Source organism: Xylona heveae (genome assembly GCF_001619985.1).
Source record: "Xylona heveae TC161 unplaced genomic scaffold L228scaffold_13, whole genome shotgun sequence".
Classification (NCBI taxonomy): Eukaryota; Fungi; Ascomycota; class Xylonomycetes; order Xylonales; family Xylonaceae; genus Xylona; species Xylona heveae.
The window spans coordinates 376,773-399,049 of NW_017264205.1; the positions used below are offsets into that span (position 1 = coordinate 376,773).

The window sequence follows — 22,277 nt, forward strand, 5'->3', positions numbered from 1 at the left end:
CGTTGATTCAATCCCATCGTTTTCAAAACTTGTCTTGCTTCAACTTTTTCCTGTCTCATTAGCATTCTACCCTTGTTCTTATTTCTCACGAGAAGATTCCCTTGATGCGATCCACGTCCCAGTTGTAATTGTACTTTTAACTGTCTTTTATTTCTCTATTTTTCCACTATCCTTTTTTTCCCGTCCATTGAGCCCGGTTCTTTTCCTTTCTCTCCCTGTCTTCAATAGCCCCTTTGCTCACTTAAGCAGTCATTGTCTTTGGTCATTGTTTTCGCTCCAAATTACGTCTGTCTCTATTTATCCTGTCTCCGTCTCTTTCTATCAATTCTTTTGCTGTCTAATCTTCTTCTTCTTTATCAATTCCTTTGTTGTCTAGGCTTCTTTTTTCTTTTTTCTTTTTTTTTTTTTCTTTTTTTTTTCCATCAATTCCTTTCCTCTTTGTCTTTTATTACTTCATTGCTCTTAAGCCTAGACCACAATTCTTTAGCAGAAGCCCCAGGGCTGGAGACGCCGGAGCCAGATGCAATAGGATAGATTTAGAGTGCTTGTTACTTGCATGACATGTTCCATTGTTTTGTCTGTCCACGTTGCATTATTGTTGACTTTCTATCGTAATGTGTCGCTTGTTGGATGTGTGGTTGTGTGGTTGTGTGGTCGTATTTTACGTGTCTTCATTTAGGTTCTATTAGCTGGTAGAGTGTTTATTCAATTTTTTTTTTCTTCTTGTTGGCTGTTCATAGGGTAAATCTTCAGATTGTCCTATAGCCGTTGTAGGATATGTCTTCTCTTCGTACTTCTGGCTGGTTGTAGGGCAGGTCCTGTTTGCACGTCGTCATAGGGCATTCGAGGAATTGATCGCTTTTGTAGATCTGGCTTGGTCCTTGGTCCTTGGTCGCTTTGGCTTATAAAAGCGTTTGCGTTGTCTGTTCTAATCTAATTTCATTATAATAGGGATTTACCTTGTAGCATAACAGATTGGCCGCAGTGTACGATCATAAGATAGGATACCATTACCTTGCGGGAAAAGCAGGTTCTTCAACACTCTAGGTAGCCTACGAATAAGCTGTTACACAACCAAGAATTTTTCTTTGTAAAATATAAATCTTGTTACCATTAATTAAATGGCACAGTGCACAGTATACAGTACTATTGTACATTATTACTAAATACCTACTGTTTTAACTATATTGTTACAAGTGCTTACTATATTTTAAGTGGTATAGCTACCTTGTTCTATTGTTCAAACTCTTGTACTGGAATATCTTCCTTTTCTGTGAAGCTAATTTGATGTGTTGTCGCTAGAGGCTTTTTCATTTTCATTTTCATTTTTCATTTTTTAGACGAACTTAAAGGAGAAGAATGTATTTATTTCTGTGTTTGTCTTCTGTGCCCTCAGTGCTGCAACCCAATGTTTACACTTGTGATACACTTGTGAAGTTGTGGTAGTTGTGGTAGTTGGGTAATGTCACTCTGCACTCTGCATGCCGGAAGAATATACTTCCGTTGGTTTGTAGCAAGGTTAGGTGGCTCGGGCGGCCCTGGCGGCCTGGCGGGCTGCAGATACCGGGATACCACTCGCCAGTTGTAGTTGATCCGTAAGTTGATCCGATGCCCGATGCCGTCACGCGAAACGTCCAAGGGACAAGTAACGATTCAACTTGTACGGAGTACACACTGTTTGATACAACAGACAACAGACAACACGGCGCTGTCTGGCCCACCTGCACCACGACTAAGTTATAGAGTTGATTCATTGAAAAGGTGAGTTACTTTTTTCGTATGTTTGTATTGGTTATCGTGTTGTTGTACAACATTGCAGCTTGTACAGTATTGCAGCATTGCAGCTTTCTTGTCATGTATAGTTTTGCGTAAAGCTTGTTCTGGATGATGCTTTGTTTGAGGTTCTGCGAGTTTACGTCCAATTGGTCTTTTACGTTTGCATTGTACTCAAAACCTATTGAGTTGAAAAAGCGCTGCTGGGCATGTACGTTGATGTATATTGAAGGTATGGAATCCATGGGTTGAGAGTGTCAGAACGTCAGAATGTCAGGACGTCAGGATGTCAGAGGGGTAATATGGAGAGTGTTGATGTTGGAACCTCGGGCCTGGACGGGCATAGGGTGCTGAGGCGGTATTGAGGGGGGTGCTGCCTTGGGTTGCCCGGCATTGCGTACAGAGAAAGAGATGAATTCGGGAAAGCGTATGGCAAAGAGATGAATCGCGGGAACGCAATGCGTACAGCAAAAGAGAGGAATCGGAAATGCGTACAGCAAATCCGGACATACGAACAGCAAAAGAGATGGATTCTGGAAAGGATATTCTACGACAAGAGGACAGCTATCCAGAAGCATAGGGTACACTCCACGCCTAGCACCTGCAGAGAGGGATGGGTATGTAGCTGTCATGGAATACAGACCTCCTGGGGTATACAACTATCATGGAATACGGACTCCTAGGGTACACAGCTATTACGAATATTCACCTTCTCGGTGTCCAATGCTGTGCACGCTCTCGCATGTTCTGACAAGGAGACACTGCTGGGTCCAATGCACATACACATCAAATGATGGGCGTCATGGCAATCCCATGTATACCGGCACGATTTTGTGCAAGGACACACGTTTCCGCTGGCTTCAAATGGACAGAGCATGTAGCATTGTCCTCCAGCAGAATGTGCCGCTCTGGTCTCTACGCCTTGCAGCGCTTTGAGTTTTATTTGTTTTTCGGCAGGCCTCATCATCTCTTCCTCTCATCTCCTCTCATCTCATCATCAGTACTCACGCGTTGAAGCAGACTCTTCAGCAGCATCCCTTTTCAAGGCCTGTGTTGTTATTCGAAGCTGTTTTTATCCCTTGTGTGCTCTTTCTCTTTATTATCTGCTGCTTGATTTTGTTTATTCCCTTCGTTTACTGCTTCTTTTCGAGTCTCTGTTGTGTTTTGAGATTTTGATCTTCGTTTTTCAAGTCAATCATGCCGAAGAAGTCGAATAAGAAGTCTAACAAGAAGACAGCATCGAAGACAGCATCGAACACTACGCCGGCGCCATCTGAACAGCCAGCCGGTACTACAGCTACCGTTCAATCGACCACTACGTCGGCGCCATCTCAGCAGCAATCCGGTACTGCAACTACTGTTCCACCGGCTGCTCCATCGGCTGCTCCACCGGCTGAGATTTGTACAGCTAAGCCGTCGACTTGGACGACTGAGAAACTTCGCGACGAGCGCGACCGAGCGATATTAGAACTGACTTTGCCGTTCCTTGCTCCTGTTCTGCTTACCACGTCCCGAAAGCATTGCTGCTGCTGTGGCCTGTCCCGCAAACAAGTCCGTCGATTAGAGAAACAGGAAGCAATTCACAGCAATCAATCACCGCCATCACCGCCACTACCGCCGCTGCCTCCTCCTCCTTCTGGATGTTCGTATTTGGCCTGTGAAGTGCCCGAATCGGCTTTCTATATCCCGCAAGGTATTATCGAGGCGGCCGGGAGCCTGGTAAACTTGCTGCCTCCCTACCCTCCTCCGACCGACCCAATCAAGGTAAAGCGACTTATTGATAATTGTGAGAAGGTTATTTCACATTATAAGACTCTTGCTAAGAAGAGAGTGGTGATTGCCATCAAAAACTATAAAAAATTCGAGGAACTTGTCCGAAAGGACGAGGCTGGTACAACTGAAGCAGACGCGGCGAAGCAGGCCCTCCGCCTCAACGTCACGGCCAACTATTGCCTCAAAGAAGCAGATAAAGCCAGACGTAGGGCTGCAAATTACGTTGACAAGTTGGAATATCTCCAAAGCCTGAGCCTTGAAGATCCGCCGGAGCAAAATGGCGAAGGCTCGTCCGGAGTCGCCTAACCGTTTAAAAACCATTGCGTTTATTCACCCTGACCTCGGCATAGGCGGGGCTGAAAGGTTGGTCGTGGATGCCGCCGTGGGGTTGCAGGATCGTGTGGTGAGACATGGTCATCCTGGAGAAAAGTTTGATAGTATCAAGGAGGGCAACGATGGAAAGATAGTTGTGTTTACATCTTATTGCGATAAAAATCATTGCTTTGACGAGGCTCGAGATGGTAAGCCTCATTCCATCTTCACCCTAATGAATATACATGCTAACGAACAAAGGTACTCTGGACGTCCGCGTTCGCGGGGATAGTATCGTCCCGCCTCACATTTTCCGGCGTTTTTCAATTCTCTGCGCCATTCTTCGACAATTACATCTCGTCCTGCAGACATACTTCTCTGGTGAACTCGAGAAACTGCAGCCAGACGTCTTTTTCGTTGACCAACTGAGCGCTTGTTTGCCGCTACTTCGTCTTCTTTGTCCTAAATCCCGTATTCTCTTCTATTGTCATTTCCCAGACAAATTACTTGCGCAGAGAACAAGCTGGGTAAAAAGAATTTATCGGATCCCCTTCGACTGGTTCGAAGGCTGGACCATGGGAATGAGCGATGGCATTGTCGTCAACAGCCGTTTCACTCGAGGCGTCTTTGCAGAAGCATTCCCCTCACTCGCCAAAGCACGCATTGAGCCAGGCGTTGTCTATCCATGCGTTGATACATCTGACGTACCCACTGGGGAGAAACAAGAAATATGGCCGGGAAAGAAGGTCTTACTAAGTATTAACCGATTCGAAAGGAAGAAGGACGTTGGACTCGCCATCAGGGCATTTGCTGGATTAAGTGACAAGGATAAACAGCAATCCAGACTTGTCATTGCTGGTTAGCTTCCTGTCTTCTAGTTCTCTCCCTTTGCCTCTCACTCCACATCATTCTCCAGTATATGGAACACTAATTATATCTAACTATATACAGGTGGATACGACTACCGCGTTCACGAAAACGTCTCTTATCATTCCGAACTAGTCACACTTGCGGAAAAGCTGGGGCTCAAAACCGCGACAATGAAAAACATTGTATCCGCATCTAACATCGCCGCCGATGTCGACGTCCTTTTTCTTCTCTCTGTTCCTGCCACCCTGAAAACCACTCTTCTCAACTCCGCAAGTTTACTCTTGTACACACCTACTCGTGAACACTTTGGGATTGTCCCCATCGAAGCCATGCTCGCTGGCGTCCCCGTTCTTGCTGCCAATACTGGTGGCCCTCTAGAAACCGTCGTCGAAGGGAAAACAGGCTGGCTCCGCCCTGTCGACAAGATTGAACAATGGACCGAAGTCATGGCCAAGGTCCTACACGGTCTCTCACAACCCGAGCTCAAACTCATGGGCGCGTCGGGTAAAGCTAGAGTACTTGAAGAATTCTCAAAAGTTAAAATGGCGGAGAGACTGGAGAATGAGATGCAGCGCTTGATTCAGAGTTCCCGGCATCCTGTCGATCAGACTGGACTGGTCGCATTGTTACTTTTCGTGGGGGCTGCGCTGGTGGGAGTATTTGCGTTGCTGTATGCAATGCTGAAGTAAAGTCGTCAGAACGTCCAAGTGTTTCAGCTTCTCTTTGCTCATATCCTTGCTTATTTCCATTCTTCTATCTTCGGTGGTTTTTTATTTCTCTATTGTTTTCTTTATTTCTTTCTTTTTCTATCTCTACGCCAGTCTCATTGCCTTTCTATCGTAATTCTACGTTGTCATTTCTTTTCTTGCTAGTCTACTCGTCTACTTGAAGCCAGGTCTGCTTCATCTTCCACTTCGGAAGTCTAGTCACATACTCGCATCAGCACATAGTCGGAAAGTATGCGATGGGGCGTACTTCAATGCAAATTTTTATTCATACTAAGCTATTCTAATACAATTATTTGCCGTGATCATGCCGTGTAAAATCATAATCGAGGAGTCCAGCTATAAGTACCTGATACAGTTGTAGGGAAGTGTTGCAAGCAGTATATTCAACATCACGTGACACCGCGTAGCCACTTCGCGTTTTTGGAGCCTTGCAAACGAGGAAGTGCTCTAGGCCTCCACGTTATTTTCGATAGGTGATGACGACAACAAAATCAAAATAAAGGGCCTCTTAAGGGACATGAACTAGAGCGCATTGACAAGGAGTGCCGAAATTTCCAGTGAAGGCGAATCAGCTACTGGCGGGCGTTGCTGGATTTCTAGTCGTTGACTGCAATGCGGATGATATAGCTAGATTGACGTGTCCGTCGTGTTTCTCTTCTTATTTTTCTTGTCTCCTTGTATCCTGACTATTTATTGTCGTCTTCTATCGCCATCTGCTTTTGAGTTTGTATACTGAGTGTTGCTGTCATTGGTTGTCTTCTGATTGCTTTATATTTTTGCTTCGTTAGGGTTTCACGTGCTTCTGTCGTGTTCCTCTTTCTTTTCAGTTTCTATCCTCAGCACTTGCTTTTCCTTTCGAACCTGAGTATTTGCTTTTCCTTTTATCCTGAATATCTGATGTCATCGGTTATCTTCTTTGTTTCTTGTTCTTGTATTACGGGGCCATCACTCCGGCAAAGTTTGGTGTCAGGGTGTCATGAGGATAGTCTGAGACATAATGCCGCCTGCAGATGTGTTTATTGACCTGACGAGCGATGACGCGCCTGGGAATGGAGCTAGTGCTGTTGGGTTGACACCGGGGATAGCGAGACCTGAGGAAAGGGCGGAGCAGGGAAGAGAAGAGTGGCGATATAATGATGGAGATGGTGTAAGAGAAGAACAATTGCCTGCAGTGGCGTCCAAAACCACGAATCATGCCGCTGCACCATTATCACGGAGGACGATAGGCTTGGATAGTGATAGCGACATTGAGATTCTGGGCTCTGAAGGAGTTGGTCCAAATAAGGACACCGGGGCCTGCGAACCAGTCACGCTTAACGATGGCGATGAAAACGACGGCAATGGGAGTTTACGTACATATGGCGAGACTGCGGCCGGACTGCATAGAACGAACCCAAGCACCCAGGCTTCTGTCGAGATTATACCGCAGAGCTCGATGAATATTGAACAATCACATCCGGCAAGAAAGAGCTCACCTCCGGTTTCATATTCCGCGCCGGCAGGGGTTATTATCCTCTCAGACGACTTCCCCAGCAGCGTCAACTTTGACGATAGCTGGATGCCAAGCGAGCAAAGGTCGCCCAAGAGACGAAAACTAAGCCCGTCGCCTTTTCATTCAGACGAGCTGGATATGGGTTTATTGACTGGACCAAGGAGGACGAGTACTGCTGATAAAGCAGCAAAGCAAACCGTCAATACGGACCGTAATGACGTGCAACTACCAGAGCAGGAGCACCCTATAAGAGATGTCGAGAATGCAAAACATAAGTCATCCACTGCGGCAAGCAAAGCTCCGCTTGAATTTTCAGATCCCATCATTTTCACGTCCTCGCCGGGCGATTTACCTGCTGCCCTCCCGACGAGTCGAAGACAACCCGCCGTCACGGAGAATGTCATTGTGGAGGAAGACAATGAGAACGACGATGATGACATTCCGCCTTTATCTACCATTACCAATGCAGTCCTCCCTCCACGGCCTAGAGGGCCAGCGCGATTCTCTCGTACCATATCTGCACCATGCGCATTTTCAAGTCTGGATAAATACGGACCAGCATGGCGCACGGAAAATTCATACCCAGACACACATCCCCAGTTGTATATAGACGACAAGATCCCAACAGACGGCTACGACGACGACGACGATATTGTAACAGCAAGGCCAAAACCAACTAAGAGAAAACCCCAAACCACATCAATCTCAGCCTCCACCTCCACATCTGCCGCGGCATTAAAACGCGCCAAAGCCCGAGAGGCAGACCGCCTGCGCAAAGCACGCGAAAAAGAAGCCGAAAAGGAACGCAAACAGCGTCTCAAGGAAGATAAAGCGCGGGAAAAGCAAAAAGCCCTTGACCTCGCACAAGTCAATCGCGCAAAGACGGATAAGAAGATCTCCACGCCTGAAATGATCGTCGACCTGCCGTCCTCCATGGCCGGGACGTCCGTCGATACTCAAGTACGGGAATACATGAAGAACCTGCAAGTCGAGACAGCCACGCACATCAGCAGCGTGCCAAACGTGGTCAAGTGGCGCAGAAAAGTCGTGGCGCGGTTCAATGAGGAAATGGATCACTGGGAGCCTATGCCTCTACAAGTCCATGCCGAGAAGCATGTTCTGTGTGTGCTACCTGCTGCGGAGTTTGTCGATTTAGCTACCTCTGTGTCATTAGCTACATCTGTTTCTGAACCGGGCGGTATCAGTGCTGGCCCTGAAACACGTCAAAGTGCGGGTTTAAATGCAGTTGGTACCGTCATCGACAGTACATATAACAATAATGAAGACGAAACACCCTCGACGACCGTCTCGCTGGAAACACACGTCCGCACGCTCAAAGCCGCATATCCCGGCTGCAAACCAATCTATCTCATTGAGGGACTCACGGCGTGGATGCGAAAGAATAAGAATTTGAGAAATAGAGCCTACCAGGCTGCTGTGCTGAGGCAGATGGATGATGATATGTCAACTACATCCGCAACTGATGGCGCTGCTCTGGCGTCAGTGTCATTAGGCTCAGGTGTAGATCCGGTTTCTGTTTCGGGTCCTGGTTCGGGTTCTGGTTCGGGTTCCGGCTCAGGTTCAGCAGCAGCAGCAGCAGCGCGAAGACGAGCAGCACAACCCCGAAAAAGAAAAACCCAAGTCATCATCGATGAGGACACAATAGAGGACGCACTCTTGCGGCTGCAAATCCTGCATGAATGTCTCATTCATCATACTGCCGTTCCGAACGAGACTGCAGAGTGGATTGTCAATTTTACGCAGCATATCAGTACCATTCCCTATCGGTATGTTTTATCCCTTCTTTTTTTTCTTTCTCTCTCTCTCTCTCTCTCTCTCTCTCTCTTTTATTCTGCAGCCCTTTGCTTTTATCGCCTTTCCCCCTTCATTTCCTTTTGCTCCTTTTACACTTTGCTTTATCCCCGTTTCATACTCCAACGCTTTCATCGCCTTCGCCATTTTTACTTTCTTCCCAGCTTTATTTTACCTTTGACACGAGAGCATTCCCAAAAAGATAAAAGCAAAACCCCCCCTCCCAAAAGAGTATATAAGCGGCTGCCCGATCAAACACTAATCACATCATCAACAGTACACAGCGATCGACCCTAAATACGTCCTTCTGCATGGACGTCGGACAGGTCAAGACGGGCGAAGACAAATTCGACACCTTCATCAAGATGCTGCAGGAGATTGTCCGCGTTACGGCGCCCATAGCGTACGGGATCGCAGCGGAGTATCCTGATGTCAAGAGTTTAATGGGCGCGTTTAAGCGCCTGGGCCCGCTGGCGTTGCGGGATTTGGCGGTATGTTTTTGCTTCTTTTCTTTCTCTTTGCCCCCATTATTTTCCCTTTTAGATCTGTTCTCGTTTCTTTTTTTCTTTCGTCCTTTTCCGTCCTTTTCCCCCTTTCGATCTGGTTGCTTCCCGGATTTCCAAGACGCAAGACTAATTGGAATAGAAATCTGCGAATCGGTCAGGAGGGTTCACGTCTGCGCGAATAGGGCCGGCGATAAGTCGTCGACTGTATGCGGTGTTTATGGGCACGGATCCGGATAGTAATGATGTTTAGCACTTGAGGTTCATGAAGGATTGGTCACGGAGTCATGGAAAAGGGGTATTTCCAAGATTTAATAATTCGGGCCATATTTATTGATTCTGATAACTAATATACCATTTCTGCGCAAGCATATTTCTTGATTTTAAACCGGTTCATCGGTTTGCAGGTCATTGAGCAAGTACGTGAATATTTTTCACTGCAACAAGATTTCAAATAAAAATGGGAAATAAAAAGGAAATATTTTCCAAACGGAACAGAAAGGATCAAAGAAGGGATCAAAGAGGCAGAGTACAAAAAAGCAAAAAGATTGTTGATGGGAGTGGGACTCGAACCCACGCTCAGTTTCCCGAACCAGGAAATTACTAAGAAAGCAACTCTGTTAAGGTGACCTTAACCTGGCGCCATAACCAACTCGGCCATCCCACCTCTTGTTAAGATGAATGTTCGTTAATACCTTTATGAATGCCAAAAGTTTGGTGCATGTCGCCTCAAGCATGCGTTATCTCGTGCTTCTCCAACCAAGGTACCTCTACCGATAAACGCTGCTAAACATGTTCGCACACAAAGTACAGCCACAGAGCATCTCGGGCCTTAATTCCCCGGCGCATATCCCTGATATGCACAAGCACGCCAACGCGATAACACCATGGACACCTTGGATAGCAGCATACCCGCGTGATAAGAACTCTCTGACGCTCAGACTCCCGCTTGACCCTGTCTCCTGTGACACACAACGCTCTCCCCGTCCTACCTCAACTCCCTTGCCGATTTGACATTTTCATTGTTACTTTGCATTTGTGCTTGCTGTCGGATTTGCTGTCTTTTAACTTGAAAGCTTGTATACTTTATAATATCATTGGCATTTGGCATTTGTCGCTCGCTCGGACTCGTGGCCGCGTTACAACACAGCGTCGTTGCATGATACAGAGCGTACACCGTGCACGCTTTACCAGACTCCCAGTTTGACGGGGACAGCATTGCTACGTGTCATTTACGACCTTACTTGTCTTATTATCCTCTGGACGACTGTTTCTGTCACAATGGCAGGATTTGGAGCTTAAACGCACCATGTCGATTTGACTGCACATTTTTTAGGATTTGCAGTTAAGGGTCAACGGTCAACGGTTACTGGAGGACTGAAGATACGAGATTGAAAGATCGAAGTGCTGAATTGGGAGAATATATGAGTAGGAAACTGAAGTCCTGATCGAAAGGGAGATCGCTGCGCAGGTTGGAAACAGGCGATTTTCGTGTCATTGGCGCGTACCTTTTCCGTGGACTTCCAATATTGACAGAGAAAAGAAGAGCTCTGGCGTTTTACAAGCAGTATCGACAGGATGCCGCAGTCGAGGGATGGCGATGAGGTCGCGAGACCGCTGCTACATGGCGGCGGCGCGGATGAGCAGAATAGACTGAGAGGAGAACCGCGTGGAGTATCCACGCCAAGTTATGCAGAGAGCTTTCTAGATGAAGTCGCAGAAGGAGTGCGGAAACGAGACCTTCAGCGCCTGAAACGGGAAATGGTGCGATCCGTAAGCTTCATCTCTGCGGTGGTCAACTGGTACGTGTATTCTCCACGATGAATTGTTGATTTCTGATATGAAATTCTGCGGTTCATAAGACTTTACGGTCTCCGTCTCAAAATCCCATACTGACTTTTAAAGTTTCTGCGTTGGCTCCATCATGGCATACTCTCTCTACGGCCACCTCTTTCTCTCGCGCCTCCACTATACCCAAATCCAAGTAAACATGGTATCCATTGCGGGCGAACTCGCCATGTACCTGCCCATTTGCATATTCGGGTATCTCTGCGATCGATACGGTCCGCGACCAGTAATATTATCGGGCGGCGTCTTTTTCGGCCTTGGATACCTATTAGCAGCATTCACATACCGGGCCGGCGCGCCGAGAGACGGTGGTTGGCCTGTGGGGGTCATGATTCTTGCATTTATCGGCGTGGGCATGGGAACGAGCGCGATGTATCTCGCATCCGTGGCAACGACAGCAAAGAACTTTGGTCGAGGCAAACACAAGGGTCTGACGCTGGCTATTCCCATTACCGCCATTGGACTGAGTTCCATGTGGCTGAGCCAAGTTGCCAGTCGAGTACTGTACGAGCGCAGACCAGACGGCAGTCGAGGCGATGTAGACGTGTTCAAGTTTTTCATCTTTCTCGCCGTGCTCCTCTTCGTACTAGCCCTCATTGGCTCCGTTGCGCTGCGCGTCGTGGACGAGGAGGAGATGATAGAAGAGGCAGTCGAGGATCTCCAGCGCAGTGGACTTCTAGAGGAGAGCAACTTCTTCCGCGGCGGACCGCCTGAGCTCGAATACGGCACCTTTGGCGGCGGCGATGGTCAGGCCGACGAGGAAGCCGGCCTGGCTGCGTCAGGACTGACCGAGGCAGAGGAAAGCAAACAGCGAGAGGAAGAAGAGCAGAAGCGCAAGATTTGGTTATTGAACGGCGAGACGAGGCGGTTTCTCAAGGATAAAACCATGTGGTGGTTTGCCGCGGGCTTCTTTCTCGTCACTGGCCCTGGCGAGGCTTTTCTCAATAACGTATGTTCCTTATTTGCCCTTTGATTCCCTTATTCCCTAACACTCTCCCCTCTTATTGCCTTATCCTCTATCACTCCTTTCTCCTTTAATCCCAACTCCCCTCTCCCTCTGTATTCTATCCCCCTCATTCTTTCTAATCAAATACTGACATGGACAGCTCGGCACCGTCATCGGCACGCTCTACCCACCATCCACTCCCCCGTCATCCATCCCCACCAGCGCAGCAACACACGTGTCCATTATGGCAATAACATCCACCCTCGCGCGTCTCATTACGGGGACATTATCCGACCTCGTCGCACCCGCATCTACACCCCACGCGTTTCCCCATCCCCAACCTTCTTCCTCCTCCTCTCCCCCTTTCTCCCCCTCTTCCTCTCTTTCCTCTTCATCCTCCTCTACCCTCCCCCCCTCACCCCCCTCCCTCTTCTCCCGTATCCTCGGCCCTCTCCGCACCATCCACCACTCCCGCACCCTCCGCAATCTCCATCTACGCGTCAAACGACTCACACTCTCCCGCCTGACCTTCCTCATATCCTTCGCCTTCCTCCTCTCCCTCGGCACGCTCTTCCTCGCCACAGGTCTTGTGCAGAACCACGCCGAGCGGTTCTGGCTCGTGTCCGGCCTCATTGGCGCAGGGTACGGCGCCGTGTTTGCCCTTGCGCCGATCATTACGAGTCTTGTCTGGGGGCTGGAGAATTTCGGCACGAATTGGGGGATTGTCGCCATGGTGCCTGCGGCGGGCGCGACGGTTTGGGGGCTGGTGTATTCGGCGGTGTATCAACGGATGGCTGAGCGGGGGGTTTCCTCGTCTTTATCGCCAACGTCTGTATCCACAAATCTAAACGCGACTTTGCAAACACCCAACGACAACAACAACGACGACGACGACGTGCTGTGCTACGGCACTGGATGCTACGCGCCGACCTTCTACGCCATGAGCGTGAGCGTGTGGATCGCGTGCGGGCTGTGGCTGTTTGCATGGAAGGGAAAAGGCGGGTGGGCGCGACGAGGGATTCGGATTTAATTACTACTTACAACTTTGTTCCTTCAGATCTATATAGCGTCACTGTAGTAGTTCCATCTTATAGAGTTTCATTTCGTCTGTATAGGTCGCTAGTTCATTTCACGGCCCATTTAAGAATTCCAATATATTCTACCACGTTAACGATGATAAATGAGTAATGAGTAAATGATATAGGAAATAGGAAATGAAATGAGTAAATAAAACAGTAAATGAGTAATAGAATAGAAAGTAAATGTGCCAACTAAAAATTCAAAAGGATATATTCAGCCAAGCTCTATGAGCTGCAACATGATTCAAACTGCTAAACTGCCAAACTACTCAGGTAACTGCACAATCAAAATGCTAATTCAAAGTAACAGAATCCAAAACAACCATAGGCCCCGTGTAATTCTTGCTGCCGAGGAACCACCAAATGGCAATAAAAATAGTAAACCCTCCCGTGACGAGACTCGAGTAATTCATATTGTCCGCCGTGGCAGGCATCGCGTACGGAAAGCAGTAGAGAACCATAAACACCATCATGTATACACATGCAATAATGTTCACGCAGAAACCCACCCAGCCCTTCATCCAAAAGGCGCCCGGGCGGATATTCCGACGGCCAGACAAGAGATTGGGAATGATGGCGGCGAGGAAGGAGGCGGTTGAGAGGATGACAAAGGCGCCAATAAACGCATCGAACGCAGCGACGGAGCCCACGAAGATGCCGCCCATACAAATGGACACGATTCCGCATGCGAGGGTGGCGTTAAAGGGGTTTTCAAAGCGGGGGCTGATCTTTCCAATGCTCTTGTTGCCTGGTGTGGCCCCGTCGCGGGCAAGAGTCCAGAGCATGCGGCCTGCAGTCGTGTAGCAGCCGACCGTGGCACAGCAGATGGGGAGGAGAATGACAATGACAAGGCCGACGGCACCGCCACGAGAACCGGTGGCTTGGTGGTAAATGTCGCCAAGGGGAAAGACGGAGTCTTCCTTGAAGAGTTTCGGGAAATCGTTGATGGAGTAGAAAATGGAAATCATGTAAACGAGAGCGGTGATGAATCCTACGACGATCTGCGCAAGGATCGCCTTGGGGATGTTCGAGCTCGGTCTGGGGTTGTACTGTCAGCGGATCTGTCGATAGCATCTTGCTTTTAAGCAGCAGAAAGTTTGGCCTGGGGAGCTTACCTTGGTATTTCCTCGGCGAGATGGGTCAGACAGTCTGGGGTGCCAACGGCAAAAGCACCGTTGAGCATACCGGTCAAAAACACCAGCCCGTTGCTCGAATAGCCTGTGCCATTGAACCAATCTGCCCAGACAAAGTTGTTTGAAGCGTGGCCTTTGCCATTGTACGATGGCATGATGGCGCAAACCATGACGGTAACGAAGATTCCTCCAAGCATGAAGAAGCAGCCGACTCGGTTGATACTGGCCAAGCCCCGGTTGCAAAAGAGAACGACAGCACAGCAGATGACTGTGATGATCTCATAGACGATAAAGACTTGCCAGCGTTTAATGTCCAGATCGGGGTGGTAGAGGGAATAGCAGAACAGGACTCCATTTCCAATGATGGCAGAATTGGCGGAAGCGCCAAAGATCCAGGCCAAAAGGTTCCACCAGCCGGCAAACCAGCCAGCGGGGCGGCCATATTTACGTCCGGCTGCGACAGTTGCCCAGTGATAGACTATCGAATGTGTTAGGATATATTTAGAAATTCAATGAAGTGACGGTAGTATTATTGGTACGCACCTCCTCCTGAAGCAGGGATTGCCGAAGCAAGCTCAGCTATCGAGGCACCCACAAACCAATAACATATTGAGACTGCGATGCTGTAAAAAAATCAATCAGTTATTGGCTTCCTTTTTCATATGAAATCCATCGTGCTTACAATTCATATATCACACCAGGAGGACCTCCATTGTACAAAGCAACAACCTAGAGTTTCCAGTTAGTCGGGAATTCTAGGATCGGTTTATGTTAGAGCTTACAATGGCACCACCAAGGGCTGTCCATGTATTGCCAGTCACAATTCCAGCGGAGATGATGCTGACAAGTCCGAATTGGCGATCAAGCTCTTGTTCATGACCCGAGGCATTGACTTGAGTGGAGATTGCTTCGTCGACGTTCTTCTCACTGTCTGCGAAGCCGGCTTTGTCATGATCATTTTGGGTCAATTCAGCCTGGGAGAGGTATTGTTAGTGGGAGTTACCAACGCTTAGGTAGGAAGGAATTCCGCGCACGGGGTTTGCCTCTTGAGAAATCTTGAGGTCGCTGTCACTAACCATGGTGAAGGATTTGCAGCTGCTGATCTCAGAATTAAAGATAATTTCAAACAGATTCAAGTGCGCTGCTGCTTCTCACACGCACAGGAGGATCAGCCAAGCATCGAGAGATGACCCAAGAAGCCATATTGATTTATATATAAAAGACTATATACAAGACAGTCAAAGATAGAAAAAAAAAGCATAGATAGGCCGGGGATATTCTTCAAAGCCTTGCGATGATAATTGTAGCGACTAACAAGCATAAATTAGGAAAGGTAGCGCTATTCCCTTCCGAATCCAGAGAGGCAGTTGGCCTGCGTAGAGGAGGGTGGCACATGGTTGGCGGGCTATTGGGATAGGTTTCCCCGGGAGGAACTCCAGACTAACCCTGTCGTACTGAAAAGGTCAGTAAGAGATAAGGCCCTGGCGCTAGTCTCGCCGCCGGTCCCCGGTCTCGGTTGGTCTTCGGTCCAACTAGCTTAGGCTCAAGCTTTTTTGACCCGTGCAAATTTATACTCGTGTTATATACCAATGTATGATTTATACGTAGGGCCATTAATCAAATGATTAGATCGCTGTTGATGGATGATATCTACCTGCATTTATTACCTGCTGCAGAGGACACGTGATCATGGCAACGAGTATTGTTCAGTTCATGTTCTTTTAGTGGTCCTGCTTATCCAACACAGGCTAGGGGCATTTCTGGGGTATCCTATAACATACATATAGACAGACTTCATAAAGCAAAAACAATAGCTTTCCGAGAGGGAAGGTAGGAAAAGAAAAAAAAGGCGAGAATAGGACAATACAAAGACAATCTAACAACTGCTTGCTGTGCTATCTGAGGTGCTAGTATTTCGAACAGAGCGGTTATCTAGCCCAGCTGATGGATCTAGTATGGTGTTATCGACCAAAATGGATAGAATGGTAGATCCCTTGCCAGGCACGAGCGGCAGAAGCAAAAGTCCGTGATAGAAAAGTCGACGATTCTTCCTCAGTGTTTCCCATTCGGAGATGGGAATATTGGCCAGGGGAATATTTTCCAGGATTCATTTCAGCCGCGATTCTCTCCAATTGCGCTGCGCGGCTGCTTCCAAAAAGCTTAATCGATACCTCTGAAAAGCCGGAGTAGTCATTCTTTCCTGATCCTCTAACACTCCATCTCACGTTCGGATCTGCACCATGGCGAAGGAGAAGCTCCATGATTTCAAACAGAAAAATGCTCATATAACTTTTACGGGGCGTGTAAACTTCCAAAAAGCCCAAAAGAAAACTCCACACAGTCTCTCGTATCGCCGGCAATATGAAATCGATGTTTAAGATTGTTGGACGAGGAGCGTTGGGGTCAGCACCTTTCCGTAAGAGCAAACCAACCATTGAGATCGCAGCTATATTAAACTTATCGCCGTGTAAGGCTGGGCTGGCTATCAAGAAAAGAACACGATATATCGCCTCCACCAGCAAATTGTCCAGCGTAGATTGATTAATGTTTTCGCCTTCTTCATCGAGCTTTGCTGAAATGTATAAATATAAACCACTTCCCACTGCGAAAATGAGGTTTTGAACATCTAATGATCGAGACCTGTCTAGATTGCCCCTTCGATATTCGTGGATGATGGGACCAAATTCAGCGTCTTCAAGAAATGTCAGGCCCTCTACAAGAGCGGAGTTGTATCTTTGTTCGAAATGTTCGAGGTCCCTGGCGTAATTTCCAAAGCATCCCATATAGTGAAGTCGGTGATCAGTGGTCTCCGCCTTGGGAAACCTTTTGTGATTCCAAAAGAATTTTAGAAGCCCAAGGTGAATTCGGAGAAGAGCGAGCCGAGGGGAAAAGCATTCATTTACTCGCTGTTCAAGCACTTGATGCATCTCCTTGGTTTCCAGAAAGTCTCTAACCGTTCGATGGAGAAAGGTGATTGTAAACAAAGACTCGTGCCCACTTACATGATGGGCATCGTTTGAAATCTCGAGTAGATCCTTGCAATGGCTATTTAATTTCTTTTTCCATTTGGAACGCAAACATGTCTCGTTTTTATGTACGAGAGATAGCACATTGTCCATTAATGCATAGTCTGGATATCTTTTTTCGATAGATAGGTACTCATACGCCAGGATAGGTAGAGGCCCATATGCATGTGTGCTGGTCAACAAAATTCGCGCTCCTTCTTCCCAATAGTCTCTGCCGATTCTCTTGAAGATAAGCATCAAGTAGTCTTCTAAACGGGACGGAATTTTGTTCAGGCGATCCTGGAGATCGTAGAAGCTGTCTTCTTCTTGTAGACCTTCAAGCAAAGACCGGACAACGAGATAAACCCAAAGCCAAACACCCTGCGCTCGAGTACTAATTTCAAGTGTGAGGTCCAAACAGCGAGGGTCATCTGCAGAGAGCTTTTGGAATTTAGGATTATCTTGAAGCATTGCCATGACATAGGCTCGCATGTCATTTTGCGTCAACTCTTGTAGGGTTAAATGCTGATGGCCGTTACCCAACGCTTCCGAAAATGCATTCCACGGTCGGCTCGAGGTGCAAATCTTGATACTGGAAGAACGAGAAAGAGATTGTATAATCTCGAGTAGGTCTTCACTCTCGCCGTCATATTCATCAAGTCCGTCTATTAAAAAGCAGAATTTGACCGGGAGGTCCTTTAAATTTGCGATGTTTTCAAATACGCCGGCCAATTCTTCTTCGCTCCATGGTTCTGTTTGGGTATGCGCCTGCTCATTCCACCTCTGGGCGCACACAGATTTTATGAGATATGGACACTCCCCAAAGATTCGATATAGTAAGGTCTGGAGTAGTCCTCGTTGAGATTTTTGCATGGGAGCTCCAGGGTTCCAAAAGTAATGGCTTGCCGTAACCAGCTTTTGCGACCCAGACCAGTAATGCAAGTTTTCTGAGGTAGAGGGATGGCCGTCGATATATTTCATTAACGTAGATTTGCCACTTCCAGCCTAGAAAAATCATCAGTTACCCCGCAAACCTTCATATAAAGGATGGCTAACCTTGCCAGAGAACCAGAAGATTCCACTACCTGATCTCAGCCACTCGAGAAACCCAAGTTCTTCATTTTCGAAAAGCCAATTTAGGGTCCGTGAATGAGCTTTCTTAATAGTCGAATAGCGTTCCTTCAAAGAATCAAAGCATAAGCTTTGGAGAATGATTTGTTCCTTCTTGACTTCATTTTCTGCTTCTAGAAAGGCGTGGAGTTTATCTGAAAGGACCTCAAGCGCGACGTTGCTTTCGTACTGCCCATCGGCCGTGACATGAAGCAATGTCTCCAGATCTGATTTTAAATAATCCAGTCTACGAGTGGTATCAAATTCCATTCGTTGGCTCATTCCCTTCAACTCTGCGATCGCTAAGGTGGCTTTAGACTGCTTGTCACTATAATATGGTAAGCTTCGTCCTAAGAAAAGTTGGGGAAATCGTTCAAGGTTCAAACGTACTTGAGAGTATCCAAAATATGAGAATTGAGTTGCTTCTGCATGGTTTGTAACCTTCTGTTCAGCTCCTCGGTTGTTCTCCTTTTCGAGAGGGCTTTTATGGAAGTTGTAATTTTCCCGATTGCTCCACGGCGACAAGGATTCCTGAGGTCGACCAGATCAAGGGCTTCCAATAAATCATCCGCCATCTTCGCGGTGTGTCTGGCAAGTAGTTGTATTCCAAGCTCGCCTTTCGATACTGGGGAGCCCAGTGCTTCATTCTGGGAAATCATTCGCATGATGTTGTTGCTGCGAGACTTGACATCTGCTGCGAGCGCAGCAATCTCCGCGTTTATTTCCTTCGAGCTATGCAAATAGCGGTATGCGTCGTATCCCTTCCGGATTAATTTTCCGCTCATTTCCAAAAACTGAGCGATATTCATCGCCAGTCCAATGACCGCGAATGGCTCCGCCATTGTCGCTTCCGTGAATGTTTTGCACGACCTTGTCGACGATGTTCGATGCTTCCGTCGAGCAAAGGAGAGCTGCCGCTGAGATAACTCTAATGAAAATGGCCGAAAGCCAGCTATCACAGTAGATGCAACCCAGCGAGGCTGTCGCTGACATCCTTGTGATGAAGTAAAACTGAGCGATGTTTGAACAAGTACAACTTAGCCTCCTAGGCTCAGCCTTCTGGAGGCGCAGCAAGATACTTCATCTTCAATTGTGGCGCTTGCTCCGCCAATGATTTCCGTACCCTGGACAGTACAATATGAAGCAGCACTTTTATATAAAGATACATGTCATGAGAAATGGCAGATTTCAGCGTGCCTTCTGCTCGTGCAACAAGTCAGCTCTAAGTCTCGCACGTCACAAAATCTCCAGTTTCCGTGATGCCTGCCTTCTGATTGCATAATCGAGTTGTCCGTCGCAGCATGCGCCAGATTAATTTGAACTGATGTAGTGCAACAGATCCTCACTTCCACTTATGTATTTTAAAAAGCCGCTGGTTTTTCAGGCTTCAGGTATGCATAGCACTATTCTAACGTGTCGACCTCTTGGCTTCTCCCCGCCTTCCAGGTGTCTCGGAGTCTCGCTCGGCTCGCCTTTACCCGTCCCGTCTCCACTACCTTGATAATCTTCCCCACTAACGTACTCCCCCTTCAGTGCAGTACTGGATAAGGAGTAAGTCCAGGAATACCTAAAGCTGTCGGAAATTCGGACACCTTACTTGAGGTAGTTAAAAATCCCGTCATACCAGCAATCACGCAACTAAACATAAAAAGAAACACATTAACCAAGATTCCAAGAGTTGTATCGAGTTTTTAAATTAAAGATACTAAGATATTAAGAGGATTCAATTGTTGAATAATGAGATAGAAAAAAAATTAAGAGCTACCATTTAAGACAACCCTCAGGCTACAACACCGCAGCTCTCTCCCAAGCACTAATGACCTAATCCCCGACAACCGTGCTTGCTTCCAATCAATCCTTTTTCGGTGGAAGAAGAAGATATATCCCATCGAGCCTCTTGATGATGAAAGGATGGATAATCCCTCGAACCTCTTGACGGAGAAAAGATAGATATCCCATGAAACCTCTTGACGGAGAAATGAAGAAATGATATTGAGAATAGCACGTGGCTATAAGAAAAGAAATAAGAAAAAGAAAATAAAGGACAAAAAGTAAACAAATGAAGAAAAAAAAAACAACTCCCAAGCACCGAGCACCGAGCACCGAGCACCCAATGGTACAAGGGTGTTAGCATCAGAGTATCTGAGCACCAGAGCACCAGACTAAAGCGGAGGAAAAAAAGGTAAAAGAAGGTAAAAGAAGGAAAAAGAAGGAAAATAGGAAAAAGAAAAAAGAAAAAGAGAAAAACACGCCAAACGTATTTACCGTCTCCAGCGCACAATAACAAAGCAAATTTCAGACTTCCATCCTATACGCCACCAGCCACCATAATTTAATACAATCTTCATGGTACTTGTCCGCCCGTCCGGGTCTGCCTCCATGCGCCTGAGCTCTGAATCAGGGAAAAAATTAAAAGAGTCTTCGGAGAAAGGTTAAAGAATTCCATCTTTGTCGAGAAGGAAAAGTGAGAAAAGAAAGAGAGATGAGTATAGGGAGAAGAAGAAGAGGAAATATACAACATCGTCTTCGAGACTGCATATAGAATGCCAAAATCGAGGACGGATGATAAAAAGGAATAGAGAGGCTGAGTGCACTGCAAGAAGAATGGATCGATAAATAGCAATGCCAAACTCCAATGGTTGCCCATTTGATAAGCCCTTGTATAAACAGCAAACAGTCCGCTTTCGCTTCCGCAATCCATCCGCTTAGCTAAAACCATTTATAGCACCGTTGCCAGATATATGAGAGAGAGAAAAAATGTACAGAGGCGTAAAAGGATCCTACAGCACCCCAGAACTTGGGTCGGAATAGCTGTATAACAAATAAACTGATGACGAGTGGGACGAATAGAAGAAGGTATGCTTAGATGATAGATGCGGCACGAGAGAGTGATCAAAAGCTCACATTCCCAGCATCTTCTTCCATGACGCTATCGGACCAACCACCAGTGACTGCTCCGTGGGCAGTATCTCTCTGTCCGAGATCAAAGCCCTCGCCTTCGCCGCGCTCGACAAAGTCCTCATGATTTATTTCCTTGTAGATGCGTTGGAAATACATTCTTAGCGTGCGTAAACCGCGAAGATATCCCCGGTCAATACCGTCAGGGTCTTTGGGCGGACATCGAGTGGTAGGCGGTAGCTCATCTTCGGCCGTGACACAGTTGGCAAAATCGACAATTTTGAGTTGAATCTCACTTCGAGATTTCGACTCTGCTGGTGGCTTCCCCTGGCTGACAGAATTGCTCCGTTCAGTCTTGGTTTCTTCGTCGGTGCCAATGCTGCCATCATACAGCATGAGAAGGCTACTGGCGTAGAATCTGTATCCCGGAAGACCCCGGATAATGGCTTCAAGCTGAGTAATCTTTTCTAAAATTGTCGGGATATGTCTAGTCGTCCGAGTGTAGGTTGCGCCGTCATAGAGGAACCGCGTGAGTGCATCTTGAAATTCCCGGCCGGCCTTCAAGTCGCGTCCAAAATACTTGTCTTCAAAAAGATACGACTTGGTTTTGGCATTCCACACCTGCATACCGCAGACCCGCACGCCTAATTCGCGAGATGTTGTCATTTGGCATTTTCGCCGCTGAGACCTCATCTTCTTTTCGTCAGCCTCTAGTCCATACTGTCTGGTGCCCATTTTGAGGTCAAGGACACATGGTCGTTTCATGCCTGCCGTGAGATCCTCTAGCAGCAGAAAATGTTGAACCCGTTCGCTTGGCGTTGTCTGTGCCTGTTCGGGGTTCATTGGACTGGGTTCAAGCTGACTGATTGGCACCACTGGCGGCGGGGATGATATGGAAGGTCGCTCTATTCTTATAGTCGACGACTGGCGCGGCGTCATTTGGGCAGACTCATCCTCGATACGGCTGGACGGTGGCGCCGTCGGGGTCTGCGGCT

At 47.4% G+C, this 22,277-nt stretch overlaps 8 protein-coding genes and 1 non-coding gene across 9 annotated transcripts; 4 read left to right on the forward strand and 5 right to left on the reverse strand.

Moving 5' to 3' along the window:
• Positions 1-1,763: 1,763 nt before the first annotated feature.
• On the reverse strand, positions 1,764-2,463 carry L228DRAFT_43552 (hypothetical protein). The gene has a single exon (XM_018336590.1). It carries the CDS (start codon positions 2,403-2,405, stop codon positions 2,055-2,057), a length of 351 nt encoding a protein of 116 aa, XP_018184995.1. The 5' UTR covers positions 2,406-2,463; the 3' UTR covers positions 1,764-2,054.
• Positions 2,464-2,765: 302 nt separating this feature from the next.
• On the forward strand, positions 2,766-3,958 carry L228DRAFT_43562 (hypothetical protein). The gene has a single exon (XM_018336591.1). It carries the CDS (start codon positions 2,971-2,973, stop codon positions 3,850-3,852), a length of 882 nt encoding a protein of 293 aa, XP_018184996.1. The 5' UTR covers positions 2,766-2,970; the 3' UTR covers positions 3,853-3,958.
• L228DRAFT_43551 (glycosyltransferase family 4 protein) lies at positions 3,438-5,699 on the forward strand. Its single transcript, XM_018336589.1, has 3 exons — positions 3,438-4,067; positions 4,120-4,716; positions 4,810-5,699. The coding sequence occupies exons 1-3, from the start codon at positions 3,824-3,826 to the stop codon at positions 5,415-5,417; spliced, it is 1,449 nt and encodes a 482-aa protein (XP_018184997.1). The 5' UTR covers positions 3,438-3,823; the 3' UTR covers positions 5,418-5,699.
• A 488-nt stretch (positions 5,700-6,187) lies between these two features.
• On the forward strand, positions 6,188-9,588 carry L228DRAFT_263768 (hypothetical protein). Its single transcript, XM_018334523.1, has 3 exons — positions 6,188-8,735; positions 9,038-9,251; positions 9,406-9,588. The coding sequence occupies exons 1-3, from the start codon at positions 6,454-6,456 to the stop codon at positions 9,514-9,516; spliced, it is 2,607 nt and encodes an 868-aa protein (XP_018184998.1). The 5' UTR covers positions 6,188-6,453; the 3' UTR covers positions 9,517-9,588.
• A 227-nt stretch (positions 9,589-9,815) lies between these two features.
• L228DRAFT_t130 lies at positions 9,816-9,930 on the reverse strand. Its single transcript has one exon. It is a non-coding gene; the product is annotated as a tRNA-Leu (tRNA).
• Positions 9,931-10,841: 911 nt separating this feature from the next.
• L228DRAFT_271248 (MFS general substrate transporter) lies at positions 10,842-13,087 on the forward strand (the record flags this gene model as incomplete). The annotated part of the gene is made up of 3 exons (XM_018335511.1): positions 10,842-11,065; positions 11,169-12,060; positions 12,218-13,087. The coding sequence occupies 3 exons, from the start codon at positions 10,842-10,844 to the stop codon at positions 13,085-13,087; spliced, it is 1,986 nt and encodes a 661-aa protein (XP_018184999.1).
• A 342-nt stretch (positions 13,088-13,429) lies between these two features.
• On the reverse strand, positions 13,430-15,348 carry L228DRAFT_241674 (choline transport protein; the record flags this gene model as incomplete). Its single annotated transcript, XM_018331344.1, has 6 exons — positions 13,430-14,174; positions 14,252-14,747; positions 14,813-14,892; positions 14,952-14,998; positions 15,052-15,243; positions 15,346-15,348. 6 exons carry the CDS (start codon positions 15,346-15,348, stop codon positions 13,430-13,432), a joined length of 1,563 nt encoding a protein of 520 aa, XP_018185000.1.
• A 671-nt stretch (positions 15,349-16,019) lies between these two features.
• L228DRAFT_251040 (hypothetical protein) lies at positions 16,020-19,384 on the reverse strand. The gene is made up of 3 exons (XM_018333465.1): positions 18,775-19,384; positions 18,331-18,712; positions 16,020-18,279 (listed from the first exon to the last, which is right to left on the reverse strand). The coding sequence occupies exons 1-3, from the start codon at positions 19,224-19,226 to the stop codon at positions 16,231-16,233; spliced, it is 2,883 nt and encodes a 960-aa protein (XP_018185001.1). The 5' UTR covers positions 19,227-19,384; the 3' UTR covers positions 16,020-16,230.
• Positions 19,385-21,276: 1,892 nt separating this feature from the next.
• Positions 21,277-22,125, reverse strand: L228DRAFT_214886 (SAICAR synthase-like protein; the record flags this gene model as incomplete). The annotated part of the gene is made up of 2 exons (XM_018330055.1): positions 21,277-21,573; positions 21,619-22,125. 2 exons carry the CDS (start codon positions 22,123-22,125, stop codon positions 21,277-21,279), a joined length of 804 nt encoding a protein of 267 aa, XP_018185002.1.
• Between the last annotated feature and the right edge of the window lie 152 nt (positions 22,126-22,277).

Excerpts from the sequence above, each read along its gene's own strand:
- L228DRAFT_43552 (XM_018336590.1), bottom strand. The coding sequence starts at position 2,405 with ATGACAGCTACATACCCATCCCTCTCTGCAGGTGCTAGGCGTGGAGTG.
- L228DRAFT_43562 (XM_018336591.1), top strand. The coding sequence starts at position 2,971 with ATGCCGAAGAAGTCGAATAAGAAGTCTAACAAGAAGACAGCATCGAAG.
- L228DRAFT_43551 (XM_018336589.1), top strand. The coding sequence starts at position 3,824 with ATGGCGAAGGCTCGTCCGGAGTCGCCTAACCGTTTAAAAACCATTGCG. Across the intron at positions 4,068-4,119 it reads CTTTGACGAGGCTCGAGATG|GTACTCTGGACGTCCGCGTT; the intron begins GTAAGCCTCATT and ends TAACGAACAAAG. Across the intron at positions 4,717-4,809 it reads ATCCAGACTTGTCATTGCTG|GTGGATACGACTACCGCGTT; the intron begins GTTAGCTTCCTG and ends AACTATATACAG.
- L228DRAFT_263768 (XM_018334523.1), top strand. The coding sequence starts at position 6,454 with ATGCCGCCTGCAGATGTGTTTATTGACCTGACGAGCGATGACGCGCCT. Across the intron at positions 8,736-9,037 it reads ATCAGTACCATTCCCTATCG|TACACAGCGATCGACCCTAA; the intron begins GTATGTTTTATC and ends CATCATCAACAG. Across the intron at positions 9,252-9,405 it reads TGGCGTTGCGGGATTTGGCG|AAATCTGCGAATCGGTCAGG; the intron begins GTATGTTTTTGC and ends TAATTGGAATAG.
- L228DRAFT_251040 (XM_018333465.1), bottom strand. The coding sequence starts at position 19,226 with ATGGCGGAGCCATTCGCGGTCATTGGACTGGCGATGAATATCGCTCAG. Across the intron at positions 18,713-18,774 it reads CATATTTTGGATACTCTCAA|TGACAAGCAGTCTAAAGCCA; the intron begins GTACGTTTGAAC and ends ACCATATTATAG. Across the intron at positions 18,280-18,330 it reads TCTTCTGGTTCTCTGGCAAG|GCTGGAAGTGGCAAATCTAC; the intron begins GTTAGCCATCCT and ends TGATTTTTCTAG.